At 33.4% G+C, this 18,608-nt stretch overlaps 1 protein-coding gene across 1 annotated transcript in view; it reads left to right on the top strand.

Moving 5' to 3' along the window:
- Nucleotides 1-18,608, top strand: part of klf7a (Kruppel-like factor 7a) — a 46,717-nt gene that overhangs the window by 19,652 nt on the left and 8,457 nt on the right. The window contains exon 2 of the mRNA XM_051118030.1: nt 11,920-12,523. Coding sequence (XP_050973987.1) covers nt 11,920-12,523 — 604 coding nt within the window. The remainder of the gene's footprint in view (nt 1-11,919; nt 12,524-18,608) is intronic.

The following is an 18,608-nucleotide window of genomic DNA, read 5'->3' on the forward strand; positions in this document are numbered from 1 at the left end:
GAAAAAATATTATTTAAAAATATTCCTACTCAAGCAAACCTTATATAGAGTATTTTAATAATAATAATAATAATAAAGAATAATTTTAATAAAATTATTTATAGCATTTTTGCTCAGAAAAATATTTATAATTAAAATGAATAAAAATGTTTAAAAACACATATAATTATATAGCATATTATATATAAAATATTTTACGATAATAATAATGACAACAATAATAATAATTAGTAGTAGTAATATTAATAATCACTAATTTATAATTTAATAGAATTTTTATAGCATTATATTTATAATTAAAATGAATTAAAATGTAAAAAAAAAATTAAAAATGTAAAAAACATATATATAAAATATTTTAATTCTAATTATATCTTATTATTATTAATAATAATTATTATTATTATATTAATAATGAATTAATATTAACTTTACCTCAGTTATTTATAAAATGGCATTCTGGCTCAAATATTTATAATTTAAATGAATAAAAATAGAAAAAAATATACAATATTTAATTTTTTTAATTCTAATTATATATTATTATTATTATTATTATTATTATTATTATTATTATTAACAATAATAATTATCATTATTGATCATTATTAATAATAGTTTTAATACAATTATTTATAAAATAGCATTCTTGTTCAGAAAAATATTTATAATTAAATGATTTATATCCATCTATCTATCTTAAATGATAACTCATTATAAAACATTCTTGCTCAGAAAAAATGTAAAATTAAATTATCTATATCTATAATTATAATTAAAACATCTATCCATCCATCCATCTATCTAATGCTAATTCAATATAAAATATCTGCCAAAATTAGGTCTTAATCTCTACATGTTGAGTCCTGTTTAATGTTCAAACGGTTCGTAACTTGGTCAGGTAAACGCTTCTAACTCACTATAAAGTCTTCTTAGCTTTGAACCTAAAGTCAGGTCTGGCTCTCGCATCTCTTCAGTTGCGTATGTGCGAATGTGTGTGTCTGCAAGCTTCCTGCAGATGAGATGTAGGTTATTTTTAGGCGCCGCCTGGCGAGGCTGTAAATGGGAGGCAGGGCGAGTTGTGAGGGCCACTGTTGATGAGATCACGCACGGCCCCATCATTCCCCCCGTCCTATCGATCGACCGCGGCCTGAAGGGGGATTGTGTCTCAGGGTGCCGCCAGCTGGCCAGTCCCTTCCTGAATCAAAGCACTGGCAGGTGGTCATTTGTGGTCCCCCTCTCCCTTTAGCCCAAGTCTTACATTACAGATCAATGACTGATCAGAGAACAGGCTGGATGAGTTTCACTTCTAAGCCCATCCGTCAGGAGGGTGTCATTGGAGTAAGTGGATAGCTGGAGTCGGTGTGTATATCTAACAGTGCCTGCTCCTTTAAAAAGCCTTTGGAAGGGTTTCTTTGTTGTGTCCAGTGGATAATCAGCTTGCATGTGTTTTGTCAGCGGTATAGCAGACAGTTGGTATGGTCAAAATGGCAACAATTACTTAAAAAGTACACTTTTATTCAGCGTGGATGTATACAATTTCAAAAGTGACCGTAAAAACATTTATAATGCTACAAAATGTTTCTATTTCAAATAAATGCTTTTGTTTTAAACTATTAATTAAATAATCCTAAAAAAAGTATAAAAATTTTCTCAAAAACATGAAGCAGCACAACTGTTTTTAACATTAATAACAGAAATGTTTCTTGAGCAACAAATCATCTTATTAGAATGATTTCTGATGGATCATGTGACACTGAAGACTGGAGTAATAATGCTGAAAATTTAGCTTTACATTACAGAAATAAATTGCATTTTAATAATTAGATTTAATAATAATAAAACAGCCAGATAGAAACGTTTTTTTAAATTGTAATATTTTACAGGATTACTGTTTCTATATTTCTGAGCAAATAAATGCAGCCTTGGTGAACATGAATCACTTGTTTAGTTTCTAAATGAATCATTGAATGAATCATTTGAGTAAACGACTCAACAACTCACTCATAAATTTTTCACCAAAATGGATCCATTTTAATCCATTTTTCACCAGAATGGATTAAAAAACTATATTAATTTCTAAAGAAATAAATAAATAAATGGAATAAGCACTTTGCATTCAATGCAAATGCAATGTATATAATTGAAATATAATTTTTATTATTTATTTTTATTATGTGTATATAAAATAGCATTCTAGCTCAAAGTATATAATTATAACCAATATATATAGTAAATAAATATATAGTATATAAAATTCTATAATATATAAAATATTTTTTAAATATTATGTATATGAAATATATTTAAAGATATTATATTATATAGCATGTTATATAGAGGGTCAATTAAACTGCACTTGGGCTTTTTAACTGGGTAAAAATTAATTTAAAAAATACAGCTAACACAATAAAACACAATAAAAACATAACATGATTTTTAAAAATGTAAAAAAAAAAAAAAAGAGTTATCTGTTTTTGCAAATAAACTCTTCATACATATAAATATATATTTATTGTAATTATATATATTATTATAATTAATAATAATAATAATAACCATTAATTAATACTAAGTTTAATACAATTATTTATAAAATAGCATTGTTGTTAAGAAAAAATATAAATACTTAGAATGACTAAAAAATGCGAATTAAATTATGAATGGAAAAAGCACTTTGCATTTAATACTGCATCCTGTAAAAAAAAAAAAAAGTAATGCAAGTAATGATTAATATCAAGTGTTTTTTTTTTTTTTTTTTTTATCTCATTTTAGCAGCCTGACCAAAAAAAAGATAGATAAATAAAAAAAAAAGTTTTTATTTTTTGTTTTGTTCTTTAGATTAATAATCTAAAGAACGTTCTACTAATATAAAGAAACGTTTGTGCAATGGAAAGGTTCCATTGATGTTCCTTATGGAATCACAGATGCCAAAAAAAAAATTGTTTTGTTTTGTTTTTTTCACAAATGTCATGTGGCATTTTTTTTATTCCATTCTACATCTCTCTTAACCCCTCATGCTGTGTTCTGGTCATTTTTAAGATGGAGCGATTTTCTTTTCCCAAAAATGCTAGTTAATGTAAGCACATCAGATTAAAAGTTAGTGACTTTTATAACAACCTCCCCAAAAAAGTTGCGCCAATTAGTACAGAGTTTTTTGTTTATTGTATTTCCAAAAAGTTAACAAAAGGATTGAGTCCAAGATTTGATAAAAAATATAGCATATTATTTTTCAAGAGAACACCAAATTAGGTAAAGGATTTTCAGCACAGCACAAGGGTTAATGCATTTAGGTGCACATGCTTTTGAAAGCAGGCCGTTATGGAAACATCACGTGTCCCGAGCAGCGAACGATTCTTCCATTCCCGAAATTGGAAATGCAGGTACCAGCCGCAGAGAAAGATGATTATTTTCCGCAAGCATGTTTTGAGCCCTTTTGACAAATGTTCTAGGACAGCGATCAACAACCTGTCCTGACAAATAACCCCCGTTCCCATGTTTTCAGAGAGCTCGTTGCCTCTCCGCCGCCAACGGCCTTTAGCTGGGGACAGCTGATGCTAAATCATCTCCCAAAAATTAATAGAGCATTTCTCTGTCAACTCACTTAACAGCTGTTTGCATTTGGTCTGGATGTCGGTGCTGCGTCTCTTCTACGGGCTCCTCATTCATTTTTATAACCAGCTTGTTTTATTAGCTTTGTCTGCTGGAGGGAGGCAGTGCTTCGTTGTTAATTGGCGCACCGCATGACGGTATCCCCGCTGAGCGTCACGGTGCGAGGGGAAGATTGTATGAGGGTATCTCCGACTCCTTTCTCAAATCAGATTACCCTGTATTAAACTTAATATAGTGCGAGCGATAGCCGATCTTATATCGCGCTCACCCGCCGGATATACGGCGCCGTCGCGATGGGTTCGATGGCTAGAGGGCGTGCTGAGATGCAAGAGGAAGTGACATGTTGTCACAGGTGCACAGATGCAGAAAAGATAATTGCGCAGCGGGTTCGACTATGGAAGACAGACGTGTCAACATCGCTGCCATAACAACCGATCGCGAGCCAGGTTCGTCACTTTACAGATGATAGATCGCGGCAAACCCGCGGCGAGGAACGGGTCACGAATCGGCAACGATGGACAGGCTTCCAAAAAAAGGACACCTAAGTGACTGACAGCGAAGGGCCTTGCGTTTCTCGCTCTCATATTCTCAGCTGCGCTCGCTGCGGGGCACGTCACAGATGACTCACTTTATCAGTTCAAACCTCACCATGTTTGACAGTCGCTCCTTCTACGAAGTGGTGCGAGATGCCGGCAGGGGGTCTTCGCTTGCTCGGCTTCTGCACCCACTGACATTAGATACTGGTAGATACGTCCACGCTTTATAAGGTGGAGTTTAGATGCAACTGAGGTTTATGATTATTTATTTACATTTTGTCTATTTGCATACCATATCCTTACTAAACTCTTAAAATGAAGGTTCCAGTAGAGGGTTTTTGCAGCTATGCCATAGAAGAACCATTTTGTGCTCCCAAAATGACCTTTCAGTGAACAGACGAACCATTTTTCTTAGTGTAATATTCTAAAGAACAATTTTAGGTTTCCAAGAGAATTTTAGGTTTCCAGAATATTTAACAGTTAAACTGCCCGCTGTTCTTCAGAAAAGTCCTTCAGGTCCCACAAATTTTGGTTTTTCTTTTTGGTTGTTTCCTGCAGACATTTTTGAGATATTTGAACCCTTTCCAAATAATGCTTCAAAGGAAAAACTGCATTAAGATTTTGAGATCCATAACATCCAAGAGATTTTAGGGTTCCTTTTCAGTTCTTAAAGGAGAAGTTCACTTCCAGAACAAAAATTTACAGATAACAGATAATTTACTCACCCCCTTGTCATCCAAGATGTTTGTGTCTATCTTTCTTCAGTCGTAAATAAATTCTGTTTCTTGAAGAAAACATTTCAGGAATTATCTCCATATAGTGGACTTCAACGGTGCCCGCAAGTTTAAACTTCTGAAATGTAGTTTAAATGCAGCTTCAAAGGGCTCTAAATGATCCCAGCCGAGGAAGGAGGGTCTTATTTACTGAAAAAAAAAAACTGACAATTTAAAAATTTGACAAAATGCATGCAAACGCTGTGTAATCCGGGTCAATACAGTTAGGGTATGTCGAAAAACTCCCATCTTCTTTTCTTCTCCAACTTCAAAATCGTGCTACATCGCTGTTTTACCTTTTTTTTTTGTAAAGGGTGTTTGATCTTCTTTGCATGTTCACTTTATAAACACTGGGGCAGTACTTCTACAGTGATGTAGGATGATTTTGAAGTTGGAGGAGAAAATGAGATGGGAGTTTTTTGACATACCCTAACTGTATTGACCCGGATTACACAGCGTTCACATGCACATCGCAGAGCTAAACAAGACAAACTTTTTTCACTAGATAAGACCCTTCCTCCTTGGCTGGGATCATTTAGAGCCATTTCAAGCTGCATTTAAGTTGCATTTTGGAAGTTCAAACTTGGGGGCACAATTGAAGTCCACCATACGGAGATAATTCCTGAAATGTTTTCCTCAAAAAACAAAATTTCTTATCGACTGAAAAAAGAAAGACATGAACATCTTGGATGACAAGGGAGTGAGAAAATTATTCGTAAATTTTTGTTCTGGAAGTGAACTTCTCCTTTAAACAGAAGATTATTTATTGGCATTGATGGTTCCATGAAGGACCTTCAACATTCATAGAATCTTTCCACTGGACAAAAGGTTCTTTAGATGTTTTAAAATGTTCTTTACACTAAGAAATTCAAAAATGGTTCTCTTTTAAATAGTGTATCAAAAGAAGGTTTCCAAAAGCACCTTTCAGTGAGCAGTTCTTAAAAGAAACATTTTACTCAGCCTGAAGAACATTTTATATAATATAAAGAATTTTCTTCATATATATCTTTTCAATATAAAGAAACTTTTGTGCAGTGGAAAGGTTCCATGGATGTTAAATGTTCCTTATCGAATCACAGATGCCAATAAAGAACCTTTATTTTTTAGCATGTTGGCATTTTGTGACAAGCAAATGTTGAAACTGACCAATCACAGCCAATTAAAAGATATTTGTAGCAAGATGCTGGACCAATCAGGTTTCTTAGGAGAAAAAAGAAGAAATGTCACCCCTGGTTTATGTTAGATGATGTTGTTCATTTGTTTGTTGTGTTTCTGTGGTGATGTTTGTATCATTAGTATGCTGGATGTCACTGGGGATGTTCATTTTGACTGCTTAAATACTCAAAATCAATCAGCTGAGGGTAGAACGAGTTCTGTCTGCGCTATTTTTAAATTGCCTGTCAATGTACATATGCACTAGAACAACATGTTTTACCATTGCGTCACATCTCATCATATTTATAAGCATCTCGTGCCTTGAATATTGCATTTTTAAGACAGCATGTCAAGTGGAAATAGTCTCAGATGCCAGAATTCTGTCTGCTGTTTTTTAAACCGAAGAACATGCAGGCCAATTCTAACCAGCTGGACCACCAAATATATACACACACAGTTGAAGTCGAAAGTTTACATACACCTTGCAGAAACTGCAAAATCTTAATTATTTTACCAAAATAAGAGGGATCATACAAAATGCATGTTGTTTTTTATTTAGTACTGACCTGAATAAGATATTTCACATGTTTACATATAGTCCACAAGAGGAAATAATAGATGAATTTATAAAAATGACCCTGTTAATTTTACATGCGGTTGATTCTTAATACTGTGTTGTTACCTGAATGATTCACAGCTGTTTTTTTTTTTTTAATGATTAGCATTGTTCACAAGTCCCTTGTTAGTCCTGAATGGTTAAACTGCCCACTGTTCTTCAGGTCGCACAAATTCTTTGGTTTTTCAGCATTTTTGTGTATTTGAACCCTTTCCTACAATGACTTTGATGATTTTGAGATCCATCTTTTCACAATGAGGACAACTGAGGGACTCATATGCAACTATTACAGAAGTTTCAAAATGCTTCAGAAGGAAAAATGATACATTAAGAGCCGGGGAGTGAAAACCTTTTGAATTTGATGTTAAGGGTAAATTTAACTTTGTCTTCTGGGAAACATGTAAGCATCTTTTGTAGCTTCTGAAGGGCAGTACTGAATGACAAAAATACGATGTTTAGGTAAAATAAGAAAAATGTACACATCTTCATTCTGTTCAAAAGTTTTCACCAAGCTCTTAATGCATCGCTTTTCCTTTTGGAGCATCAGTGATCGTTTGAACCTTCTGTAATAGTTGCATATGAGTCCCTCAGTTGTCCTCAGTGTGAAAAGATGGATCTCAAAATCATGCGGTCATTGTTGGAAAGGGTTCAAATACACAAAATTGCTGAATAACCAAAGAATTTGTGGGACCTGAAGGATTTTTCTCAAGAACAGCAGGCAGTTTAACTGTTCAGGACAAACAAGGGACTCATGAACAACTATCACTAAACAAAAAACACAGCTGTGGATCATTCAGGTAACCACACAAAGAATCAAGTGTATGTAAACTTTTGAATAGGGTCATTTTTTATAAATTCCGCTATTATTTTCTCTTGTAGACTTTTTGTAAACATCTTTTATGTGAAATATCTTATTCGGGACCGTACTAAATAAAATGTGACATGCATTTTGTATGATCCCTCTTATTTTGCTAAAATAATTAACATTTTGCAAATTCTGCAAGGTTTTAACTGTTGCCTATTTGCAGTTACCAGCTCTCGGGTTGTGTGCATCTGCTATTTGCTTGAATGTGTCTCATTCAATCTTTACAAGCTGTTTTTTTAGAAAGTTTATGTAATGCTAATGGCGTTTCATCTAATTGGCTTTTGCAGATGAAAACTATGTCTGGCACTCTATCTGTTCATACTAATTCATACATCTCAGTCTCATGAATATCTAATAGCTTGGCTTGGCTTTCTGATTGCAATGAAGTGCCTGGAAGACACCGAATGACCTTGACTTGGGACTTGAGGTTTGTTTTATGTCACAGTCTCTCGCAGATCATGTGTGACCCACACAGGGACTACAACACGAAATTCAAGCCATCTGTTATCCAACTGAGCGACGCTCTGCCTTTTTATTGCCTATTTTATGGCAAAACTGGGGCGTCGAGTTGCGATCAGTTTTGATTAAACATCCAAATTGTTGGAGATTCGCAAATCCGCCGGGTAGCTTTTACGGCGTCGCTTTCCACCGGATCGGCATCCGGTCTGCCGCACCGCTAAATCACACGGCCCAAAACGACCCAGACGGCTCTGGACGCATTGAATTTGCTGCCATTTTAAGTAACAATATCCCCTGAATGTCACTTCCTCAGGGCCTGCGGGAGGAGGGGCGAAGAGACGGAGAAAAGAGCGATAAGAAAAACCTGACTCCCAAACGCCTCACCTTCAGAATTTATCTGCCTCTTTTTCCCCGACACACACGTGCAAACGTCTGCCCTTTCTCGATATGACGTGCTCACGCGAACTCCCATGAACTCAGTCTGCCCGTGTTCCTGTCATACGTGTGACGGTTCAACAGCACGCAGGCGTGACACGCCAGACCACCGCAGCCCTATAGCACATTAGAAAATCAATCCCTCCCGTGTCGGCGTGTGTCCAAAGGGCCCACAGAGCGCGCACCGCTGCCGGCGTGCTGAGTGGAGGCTTTTAAATGTCATTGGTAGAGCTGGGAAACATGCACAGAGATGCACGAGACCATCAGCGCTTTCACTGAATGGAGAGTATCTCTTTACTGCTTCATTTAAGTGACTAATTACCCATCAGTTCGGGGCGCAGCGAGAAGCCGCGTGTGTGTTTCTGTGAAAGGGAAAACAACAGATTTTTAGAAATGCAAATATTTATTTTGAACGAGTTGAGCAAAATGGGTGCTTTAGCAGAGACGGTTATTGCGAAGATCCGCGTCTTCTAACTATAGCATTTTCTGTCGTGTTTAGATATTCCGGCTGACGTCTCAGGTAATGTCAGTTCAGCTATGCTCTGTTTACCTGACTTCTGAAACCTTCGAGTTCAGCGCAGACATTAAAATGCTTTTAACGCTGAGAAAAAACGGCAGACGCTCCTTTCATAAAATGACAAGCAAACAACATCACCTAGCAACAGAAGCTGCTCCGAACCGCCGTCGTGTTTGGAGCCAGAGATTCAAGCGAGACATTTATAGCTAGAGGCCAGTTTGTCTGAGATGATAGGTTACTGTTCTTTATCATTTCGTAAAAGGTTTGGGTCATGTTATGAGAATTGTTTCAGAAAATAAAAGCTTGACATTACTGCTCTTTCTCATAACTGTGCAAAAAAAATTACTTTAAAAAAAGAAACATACACTTTTGTAGCATTTTATTATTTCTATGAAAAAATGAAAAATACGAAAAAATTATGTATTTACAAAGTAGGCCTTTTTTGTAGGGGTTATTTTGTGTTATTATAGAATAAATTTAATATAATATAAATTTATGTATTTATAAGTGTTTATTAAGTGTTATTTGTATAAATGATAAATTATATATATATATATATATATATATATATATGTATGTATATATAATTTAAATCCAATTAAAAGTTATTTAACTTTTTTTTTTACAAAGTGTTATTTGTAGGGTTATTTTGTGTTATTATAGAATAAATTTAATATAATATAAATTAGTGTGTGTGTGTGCGTGTGTGTATATGTGTGTGTGTGTGTGTGTATATATATATATATATATATATATATATAATTTAATTAATTTAAATGTAAATCATTTACAAATATTTATTATTTTATTTTTAGCATTAAAAAATAGTACTGATTAAAAATAAAAAAAAATTAAATAATTTGTACAAATGTATGTTTTGATTTATTTATTTACAAAGTATTATTTGTAATGATTATTATTGTATTATTATTATTATTATTATTATTATTATTATTATTATTATTATTATTATTATATATACATACAATTTTATTTTTTACATTGTAAATAAATACATAAATTTGTATAAAAATTTTTAAAAGCATTATTTATAAGTATATATATATATATATATATATATATATATATATATATATATATATAAATTCCGGTCTCCTATTTTCTTATTTCTAACATCAAAATAAAAAAACATTTACTTACATGCTTACATGCTTACAAGTATTATTTTGGAAATATATACTTTAATTATATACATTTTCATATTTAAACATATTTGCTAGCCATTTTCTAGCATCTAGCTTTAATATTGGTAATATTCACAAAAATGTTTTCAAAAAAACAATTTTTGGGAAAGTATTACTTTGTTTTTTATTCAGTTTTGCATGACAATCTTTTAGCTTCTGCTTCTTTTTTGCTTTCTAAGGTTTGTTCAATACCTTTAAAGCGTATATACATAAATGTAATACTGAATAGGCGATGATATGTAAATCAAATAAGCGGTGCTAAATATATCATACAGTCATAAAAGACTGTCTGGTGTGTGCTCTACCTAATATGTTAATAAGCTCATGTATGACATGCAGCAGTCATAAAAGAGCATTTTACAGTTGTTGTTGTTTTTAAAAGCAGTTTACAGTTTAAAAACTGTGTACACTGGAAGATGCTTTGTGTTGTTTCATTTCAAAGCAAAGAACAATTTTATTGTCTCTTATATGGCTCCTTGAAGCATCTTAAAGGAGTAGTGGCACCTTATAAGTTGCCATTAAATCGTATTGTGTTGACGCTGCTGTTCTGAGCACAATTCTTTACACTGAAATATAAAAACCCATCCAAAATGGACGAATCCAAGTCTGATGGCTCTTTCTCTTTCACACTCTCTCTCTCTCTCTCTTTCTCCTTCTGTCTGAAGAGCCAGTTTTGCTCCACATAAAGCGCTCTAACAAGCAATTCAGGCCAGGTCTGTTTCTTCAGCTCCAGAGAGCTCCAGTCTAGCCTGTGTAATCAATCACAGTGTAACCATCTATTCCTGAAGACCTGCTGAAGCAAATGATATGCAGTAGCAGTCTCAGTACCCAGTTAACGGTCCAGAAAGGGGTTAGTCTGAAGAGGGAAAAAAAAAATCACATTACTTTACACGCAGCGCTAATGAGGTAGATTAGCCTGGATGATTTTATCTTTCATTTAATTGCTTGAGTTGTTTAATAGGTACAAACAAAGCGTAAATGTGATATTTAAAGTGATGTTAAAAAAAGAAATGGATCTGGTGTCAGGTAACAACTGCATCTGATGTATCAACAAGATATAATGTTTTTAGTTTTGAGCACCTAAAGGATGTAAAATAAGTTTTATGACTACGATGAAAAGGCCTAATTTATGAAACAAGCACAATAAATGTGTAATAAATGTAATTAATTTTTTATGTAAAAATGGCTTTGTTTTACGACAGCTTATAAACAATGTAAGAATGCATTTATGAAAAATTGATTGCATTCTTGCAACAATTTACAAATAAAACTGTTTTAAGAATTATTAATTTAAGAATGGTTTACGAAAGCTTAACTTAAACCTTTAAGTTTAGTAAATAAACTGCAAATCAAGCATTAGTTTACAAAAAAAAATGTATGTACGACACTGACAAAAATTGCACAATTTAATTGAAAAACCACATATAATTTAGACAAAAATTACTTGTTTTTTTTTTGTTTTGTTTTTTTTACAAACGATTTTCATAAGACTGGTTTTATGAATGCTTCACATAAAGGTTTTTAATACTAAATTATGCATTTTTTGTCAATTAAATAAATAGTAAGAATGATTTTTTGAAGTCTTTAAGGTTTCACAACAAAATTTTACCATTCTGTGTCAGAATGGATTTACAAATGCTAAAGGTTCCATCAATATATTTATGAAGTTTAGGTGTTGCAAATACAAGAAAGGCAAATCATTAAAAGTGTTCAATTCAATAAAAATACCAAAATCTTTTTCCACAGACATGTTTGGAGTTGGAACGCTATCTGCAGACAGAACCCAAACGGCTGTCCGACCTTTTTGACGAGGAACTAGACGGCCTCCTTACCCCCTCCTTCATGAAGGAAGATGCAGATGAAGACCTGTTAGACCCCCTCCTTCCCAGCCTCAACAACCCCCCCAGTCCTCCTCCTCCTCCTCGTAAAGAACCCCTCTCCTCCACTTCCTCTACTGTGACCACTCCAGACATCACCTTAGGGGTCAACGCAGCCCAGCTGAACGCAGTCACCTCCCTAACACCTCCCTCGTCCCCAGAACTGGGCCGTCACTTAGTCAAATCCACCCACACACTCAGTGCCTCACCCGACGGGACCCTCACGCTCAAGCTAGTGGCCCGGAAGGTGGGCTTGAGTTCTGCCAAGCTCGTGGCGGCCCACCCGGTGCCGCTTTCTCCCCAGCACGGCAGCAGCGGCGCACAGAGTGACGGGGAACAGGGTGGCACCTGCACCGTGGGAGCTGGCGAGATGGCTGAGAACAAGAAGAGGGTCCATCGCTGCCAGTTCAACGGGTGTCGGAAGGTCTACACCAAGAGTTCACATCTGAAGGCGCATCAGAGGACACATACAGGTAAGCAAGTGTATTTTTGAAATATTTGCAGTGACTATATTATTTCAGTGACTCATCCTGCACAGTTGCCCAGTAGGTGGCTGTCAGTGACTGTTTTTGGATGAATGAGTCAGTGAATCATTTACTTAACTGACCCATTTCTACAGGAAAGAAACAATTAATTGTATTCAGTCATTTGTAGAACTGATTCGTTCTAAAACACTGATTTATTGAGGAACAATACCAATATATAGTTGTTGAAACATTCTTTCAATTTGAAACAAGTGATTTTAATATATATATATATATATATATATATGTATGTATATATATATATATATACATGTGTGTATATATATATATATATATATATATATACACACACAGGAATGAAACAATTGTATTTATGAATGAGTCATTTATTTAATTGATTTGTTCAGAAATACTGATTCATTCAGGAATGAAACAAGTGACTTTCTTTATGAGTGAGTCATTGAATCATTTGTAGTACTGATTCATTCTAAAACACTGATTTATTCAGGAACAATACCAGTTACTCTATTTGAGCGAGTCGTTGAATCATTCATTCAACTGATTTGTTCTGAAAAACAAGGAATGAAACAAGTGACTATTTGAGTCACTGAATCATTTGTAGAACTGATTTGTTCTAAAAACTGATTTATTCAGGAATGATACACGTTCCTATATTTGAATGAGTCACTGAGTCATTCAATTCAACTAATTTGTTCTAAAAAACGGATTCATTCAGAAATGAAACGAGTGACTATTTGAGTGAGTCACTGAACATCTGTAAAACTGATTTATTCTAAAACAATGATTAATTCAGGAACGATACTAATTACTGTATTTGAGCGAGTCATCAAATCCTTCATTCAACTGATTTGTTCTGAAAAACTGATTCATTCAGGAATTAAACAAGTGAGTATTTGAGTGAGTCACTGAATCATTTGTAGAACTGTTCTAAAACACTGATTTATTCAGGAGTGATACAAGTTCCTATATTTGAATGAGTCACTAAATCAACTGATTTGTTCTGAAAAACTGATTCATTTAGAAATGAAACAAGTGACTGAGTGAGTAAAACTGATTCGTTCTAAAACACTGATTTAATCAGGAACAATATGAGTAACTGTATTTGAGTGAGTCGTTGAGTCATTCATTCCACTGATTTGTTCCGAAAAATGGATTCATTCAGGAATGAATCAAGTGACTTTCTTTATGAGTGAGTCATTGAATATTTATAAAACTGATTTATTCTAAAACACTGATTTATTCGGGAATTATAAGTTAGTGTATTTGAATGAGTCATTGAATCATTCAGTTCACCTGATTTGTTTCAGAAATTAAATCAAAGTGACTTATCTGAGTGAGTCACTGAATCATTTATTCAGTTGATTTGTTTAAAAACACAGATTCATTCAGGGACAAAAAAGTATATATATGAATCATGAATAAATTAGTTGAAATAATGAGTTAATCCTAAATCCATTCTCAATGAGTGAATGAATGTTTTAGAACAAATCAACTCAATTAATGATTTAGTGACTTACTTTACCGTTTTACCGGAGGTCTACTGAAAATACTGTATAAACAACCTGGCATCATGGCAATGCCATGGCATCATTTGTTTCATCTAAGTATTTAGTTTATTTGCAGATTTAAACACTTAACCTGCTCTTACAGTAATAACATGATATATTTAGAAATACTCAGTCATTTCCACCACATTTATCATTAATTTTCTTATTTTGCGCAATCAGTCTTATTTTCCACAATAAGCGACAAGCTGATGTAATTAATGGTACTTCGTCGTCTCCATGGCAGCGTGCCTGTCCAGCCCCCTCGGCGGCAAACATTTTCTCAAGGTTGCGACAGTACTTCCTCAGCAGATTCGAATGGTGCAGGAAACGGCCATAATTCTCTGTCTCTTCGATCTCAATCCAAAAGCACTCAGACTGCTGTCCCAAAGCTGTCCACGGAGTGAATAACTGCCTCATGATGGATGGACCGGCTGGAATGAGACGTACTCGCCTGTATATTTCCCTATGTCTGCTGTGCGCCTGTTAACACGCCAGGGCAGATCCCCAAGTTTTGAAACCAGAACATGCCACATGTTAATGGCTCCCTTCTGATGTATTAGAAAGTATTTAGGACGTGTGTATATATTATGACACGAGGATTGAAGATTCAGAATGCACAAGAATACCAAGACGTTATGTCAAGGTCTAAAAAGGACAAGAAAGCTATATAATATAATATATTTAATATTTAAATTTGATTATATATATATCTCAAAATCCATTATATTTTTGCAGAAAAATCCAACTAAAACAGCAGTTTGCATTAGTCCTAGTCTTTGATTTTACTATAAAAACTTATATTATATTATTTTTTAAATTATAGGTTTGATGTAAATGAGAAAAAAAAAATGTGAATTTATTTGAATTTGAAAAAACATAATAATATAATATAATATAATAATATTATATGATATTATAATATCATTTAAGTAAAAGTTTGATGTGATTGAGACAAAATATGAGTTTGTGACAGTGCAAAAAACTATCTAATATAATATCATATGATGTAATATAATATAATATCATGTATTATTTTTAAGTATAGGTTTGATGTGAATGAGACAAAATGATAATTTATGTGAATTTGAAAAAAAAAAAAAAAATTTTATATAATATAATATATTTTAATTTGATATTTCGTTTTAAAATATAATCAAATGACATTTTGAAGTTTTAAATATAGTTTTTAAAATATCAAAATACATTAAATTATTATTATTATTTTGCCCAAAAACTTAATATTATATTATATTATATTATATTGGCCTTTTGCAGACAAATCTAACTAAAACTGCATTATTCATTAGCCCTAGTTTTTTATCAATTTCTCAATTTCTATATTGCATTTATCCAAAAAAGGAAAGAAGCAATGAGTTGTATTAAACTCTGATACCAAACAATCTATTATAGACTATTTAGAGGATTTTTTGCAAAAACTATTAATTAATTAATTTATTAATATTATATTATATTATATTATTATTATATTATTTGCAGAAAAAAATGTTTAAACTGTGCTGTTGCTTGCTTTCCACAATAATGCAAATTGTAATTCCTTTTTGCTAAGTACAACTGCATTATTCATTAGCTGTAGTCTTTGAGAAATTTCTGTATTGCATTTGTTCAAAAAAAAACAAAGCAGCAATGAGCTGCGTTCAAATCTGATGCCAAAGCGATTCGTCAGCTCGTTTGCAATTAGCGAAATCCTATTTCGGAGGCGTTATTACTTGGACAAATTCTGTGATTGAGATTTGTACAGAAACGAAGGCGGCGTGAATGGAAATGACATTGCCCTCTGGAGCGTTTTATGAATGGCGTTTGGGAACGAGATAAGCGCGGGTTTTCAGGGAGACACGGAGGGGCGAAGAGAGGAACGCGCCGCCACTCGTTTCCACTTTGTCTGTCGCTCTGCGCTCCATTATAACGAAGTCTGATTCGTAAAAAAAACTTGGAAGAGCGGTGAAGGGCAGAAAATGGCTTTCTGCTTGGTGCCGCCGTGAGCCGCACAGATCATAATGAGTCTTTCTGTCTCCAGTTTAACTGAGAAAATGTAATTAAGCGAGACTCCGGCACCTGTAAGGGTGCACCGAGAGAGAAAAAGTGTGTGTGAGAGAGGAAAGGTTGTGTGATGGGGGTGGGGAGTTGCCAGGCAACTGGTGTGTCTCCGAACGGGACTCTATAATTGGGAACGATTCTCAGGTCTCGGCGCTGGTTTCAGCTTACACCGCTAGCCTCGTCCGTGCACTTTCATTCCCACGAGCGCGCATGCATACGCACCTATATCCACTTGTACATACATGTATCATGTAACATCCCGGTTGCCAGGCAACTGCATCCTCCCCTGCCAGTATGAGCCGTAATTGGCTGGTGGCACAGAGGGACAGACGATGCCAGATCGAGCCGGCTCCACTGCTGCCTCCTACGTTACGCTCCTGCCCGGTTGCTAGGCGACAAACTCGAGCATCCATGCCTCCCTGACTTATAATTGGCTGGTGCTGCGGTCGTAGCGAGCACAGGTCTAAACCTGTCCTGCTTAATGTGGCTAGCTTGTGAATGTGTGTGAAAGGGAATGCAATTTAGCACTCAAATTCTGATCTAAATATAACTTGTTGTTGTTTTTACGGCTCAGAATGAAAGTGTGGCCGTCATGGAAGATTCTTCGTGCTCAACAACAAGTCGATACGAAATGAATTCACAGTCCACTTGCATAGTGATGTGATTCAGAGTAATACGGTTGTTAAATGTATTTTTTTTTAAATGGAAAAAAATAACCTTTAATATAAACAAATAAATAAATAAGCTTTATAAATAAATAAGCAACCAAACTTTGAAAATAACCAAATAAATGAGCAACCAAGCTTCAAATATAACCAAATAAATAATAAAAGAACATTTCAAATAAACAAACAAATAAATAGGCTTTTAATAACCTAATGAATAATTACAAGAACATTTAAAATAAACAAATAACCAAATAGTTTTTTAAAACAAACAAACAAATAAAAAAATATTTATAAATAAATAAAAGGCCATTTAAAATAAACTAATACTTAAATAGGCTTTTAAAATAAATAAATATTTATTAATCAGTCAATAAATAAAAGGCCATTTAAAAATAAACAAATAACTAAATATGTTTTTAAAAATAAACAAAAAAATAAACAAATATTTATAAATACATAAAAGACCATTTAAAATAAATAAATAGGCTTTAAAAATAAATAACATTTAAAGTAAACAAATAACTAAATAGGCTTTTTTAAAATAAATAAATAAATATATAAATAAAAGAACGTTTAAAATAAATAAAATAGGCTTTTAAAAATAAATAAAAGAACATTTCAAATAATTAAATGCGTTTTTAAAACAAACAAACAAATAAATAAATAAATAATAGAACATTTCAAATAAGCAAATAAATAAATAGGCTTTTAAAATAAACAAATAAAAGAACATTCAAAAATATAAAAATAAATATGCTTTTTAAAATAAATTTAAAAATAAACATTTAAAATAAATAAATAAATAAATAAATAAATAGGCTTTTCATGACCTAATAACCCAATGAATAAATAAAACATTTAAAATAAACAGATAAATAAATAGGCTTTATTTATAATTAAATAAATGTGTTAAAAAATAAATAAATAAATAAATAAATAAGTAAATAAATAAATAAATAGGCTTTTTAAATAAATAAATAAATAAATAAACCAATAAATAAAGAGGCTTTTAATAACCTAATGAATAAATAAAAGAACATTTTAAATCAATCAGTCAATCAATTGCATAGGTAAAACAAACTGTTATATTGCTATTTTTAGTTTCTACTTCCTCCCTGAAACTACTTTACTTTTAACACTCTATCAGATGTCAGTAAAAAAGAAAGTTGCTTGCATTTATTGATTAAAAAATAAACATTTTTGTTTATTATGTTATGTTATAAACTGACACGTATTAAAATAGTAAATAGGATCAATTTTGATTTAATGACTGCTGGTTAAATTTAGGAGGCATCTTTGCGTGAAAATCTGACTTTTATTGTCAAGCTATTTATATGAAGCTACAGTCTTGTTTCAGAAGATTTGTAGATGTGGCAAACAGTGGAGACAGGGCCAGCTGGTTGACAGTAAATATGAGGTTCCTCCCCATTACCCATCATTACTACTCCAATTATCACCTCTCCCAGAGATCCAAATAAACTCTGCCTGCCCCCCATTTCATACGATACGTTCAGCAGCGCTAATGAACGAGCGATGAGACCCCATACGAACCGCAGCTCTCCTACAAGGCATCTCCCATCCACAACGAAAACATACAACATCAAAAATGTGAACGCAGCCTCTCACATCTGTTAAACGCACTGAAGAAGCTCATCGAGTGCGAGTTCATTTGGTCCGACAGCTGTGCGCTCTAATGACGATCATGTATTTCATAAACTCCAATTGTGTCGACACTCTTCCGATAGGCTAATCAACTTAAAACAAATGAATTAGACGGCTGGC

Source organism: Labeo rohita, chromosome 1 (assembly GCF_022985175.1).
Source record: "Labeo rohita strain BAU-BD-2019 chromosome 1, IGBB_LRoh.1.0, whole genome shotgun sequence".
Lineage (NCBI taxonomy): Eukaryota > Metazoa > Chordata > Actinopteri > Cypriniformes > Cyprinidae > Labeo > Labeo rohita.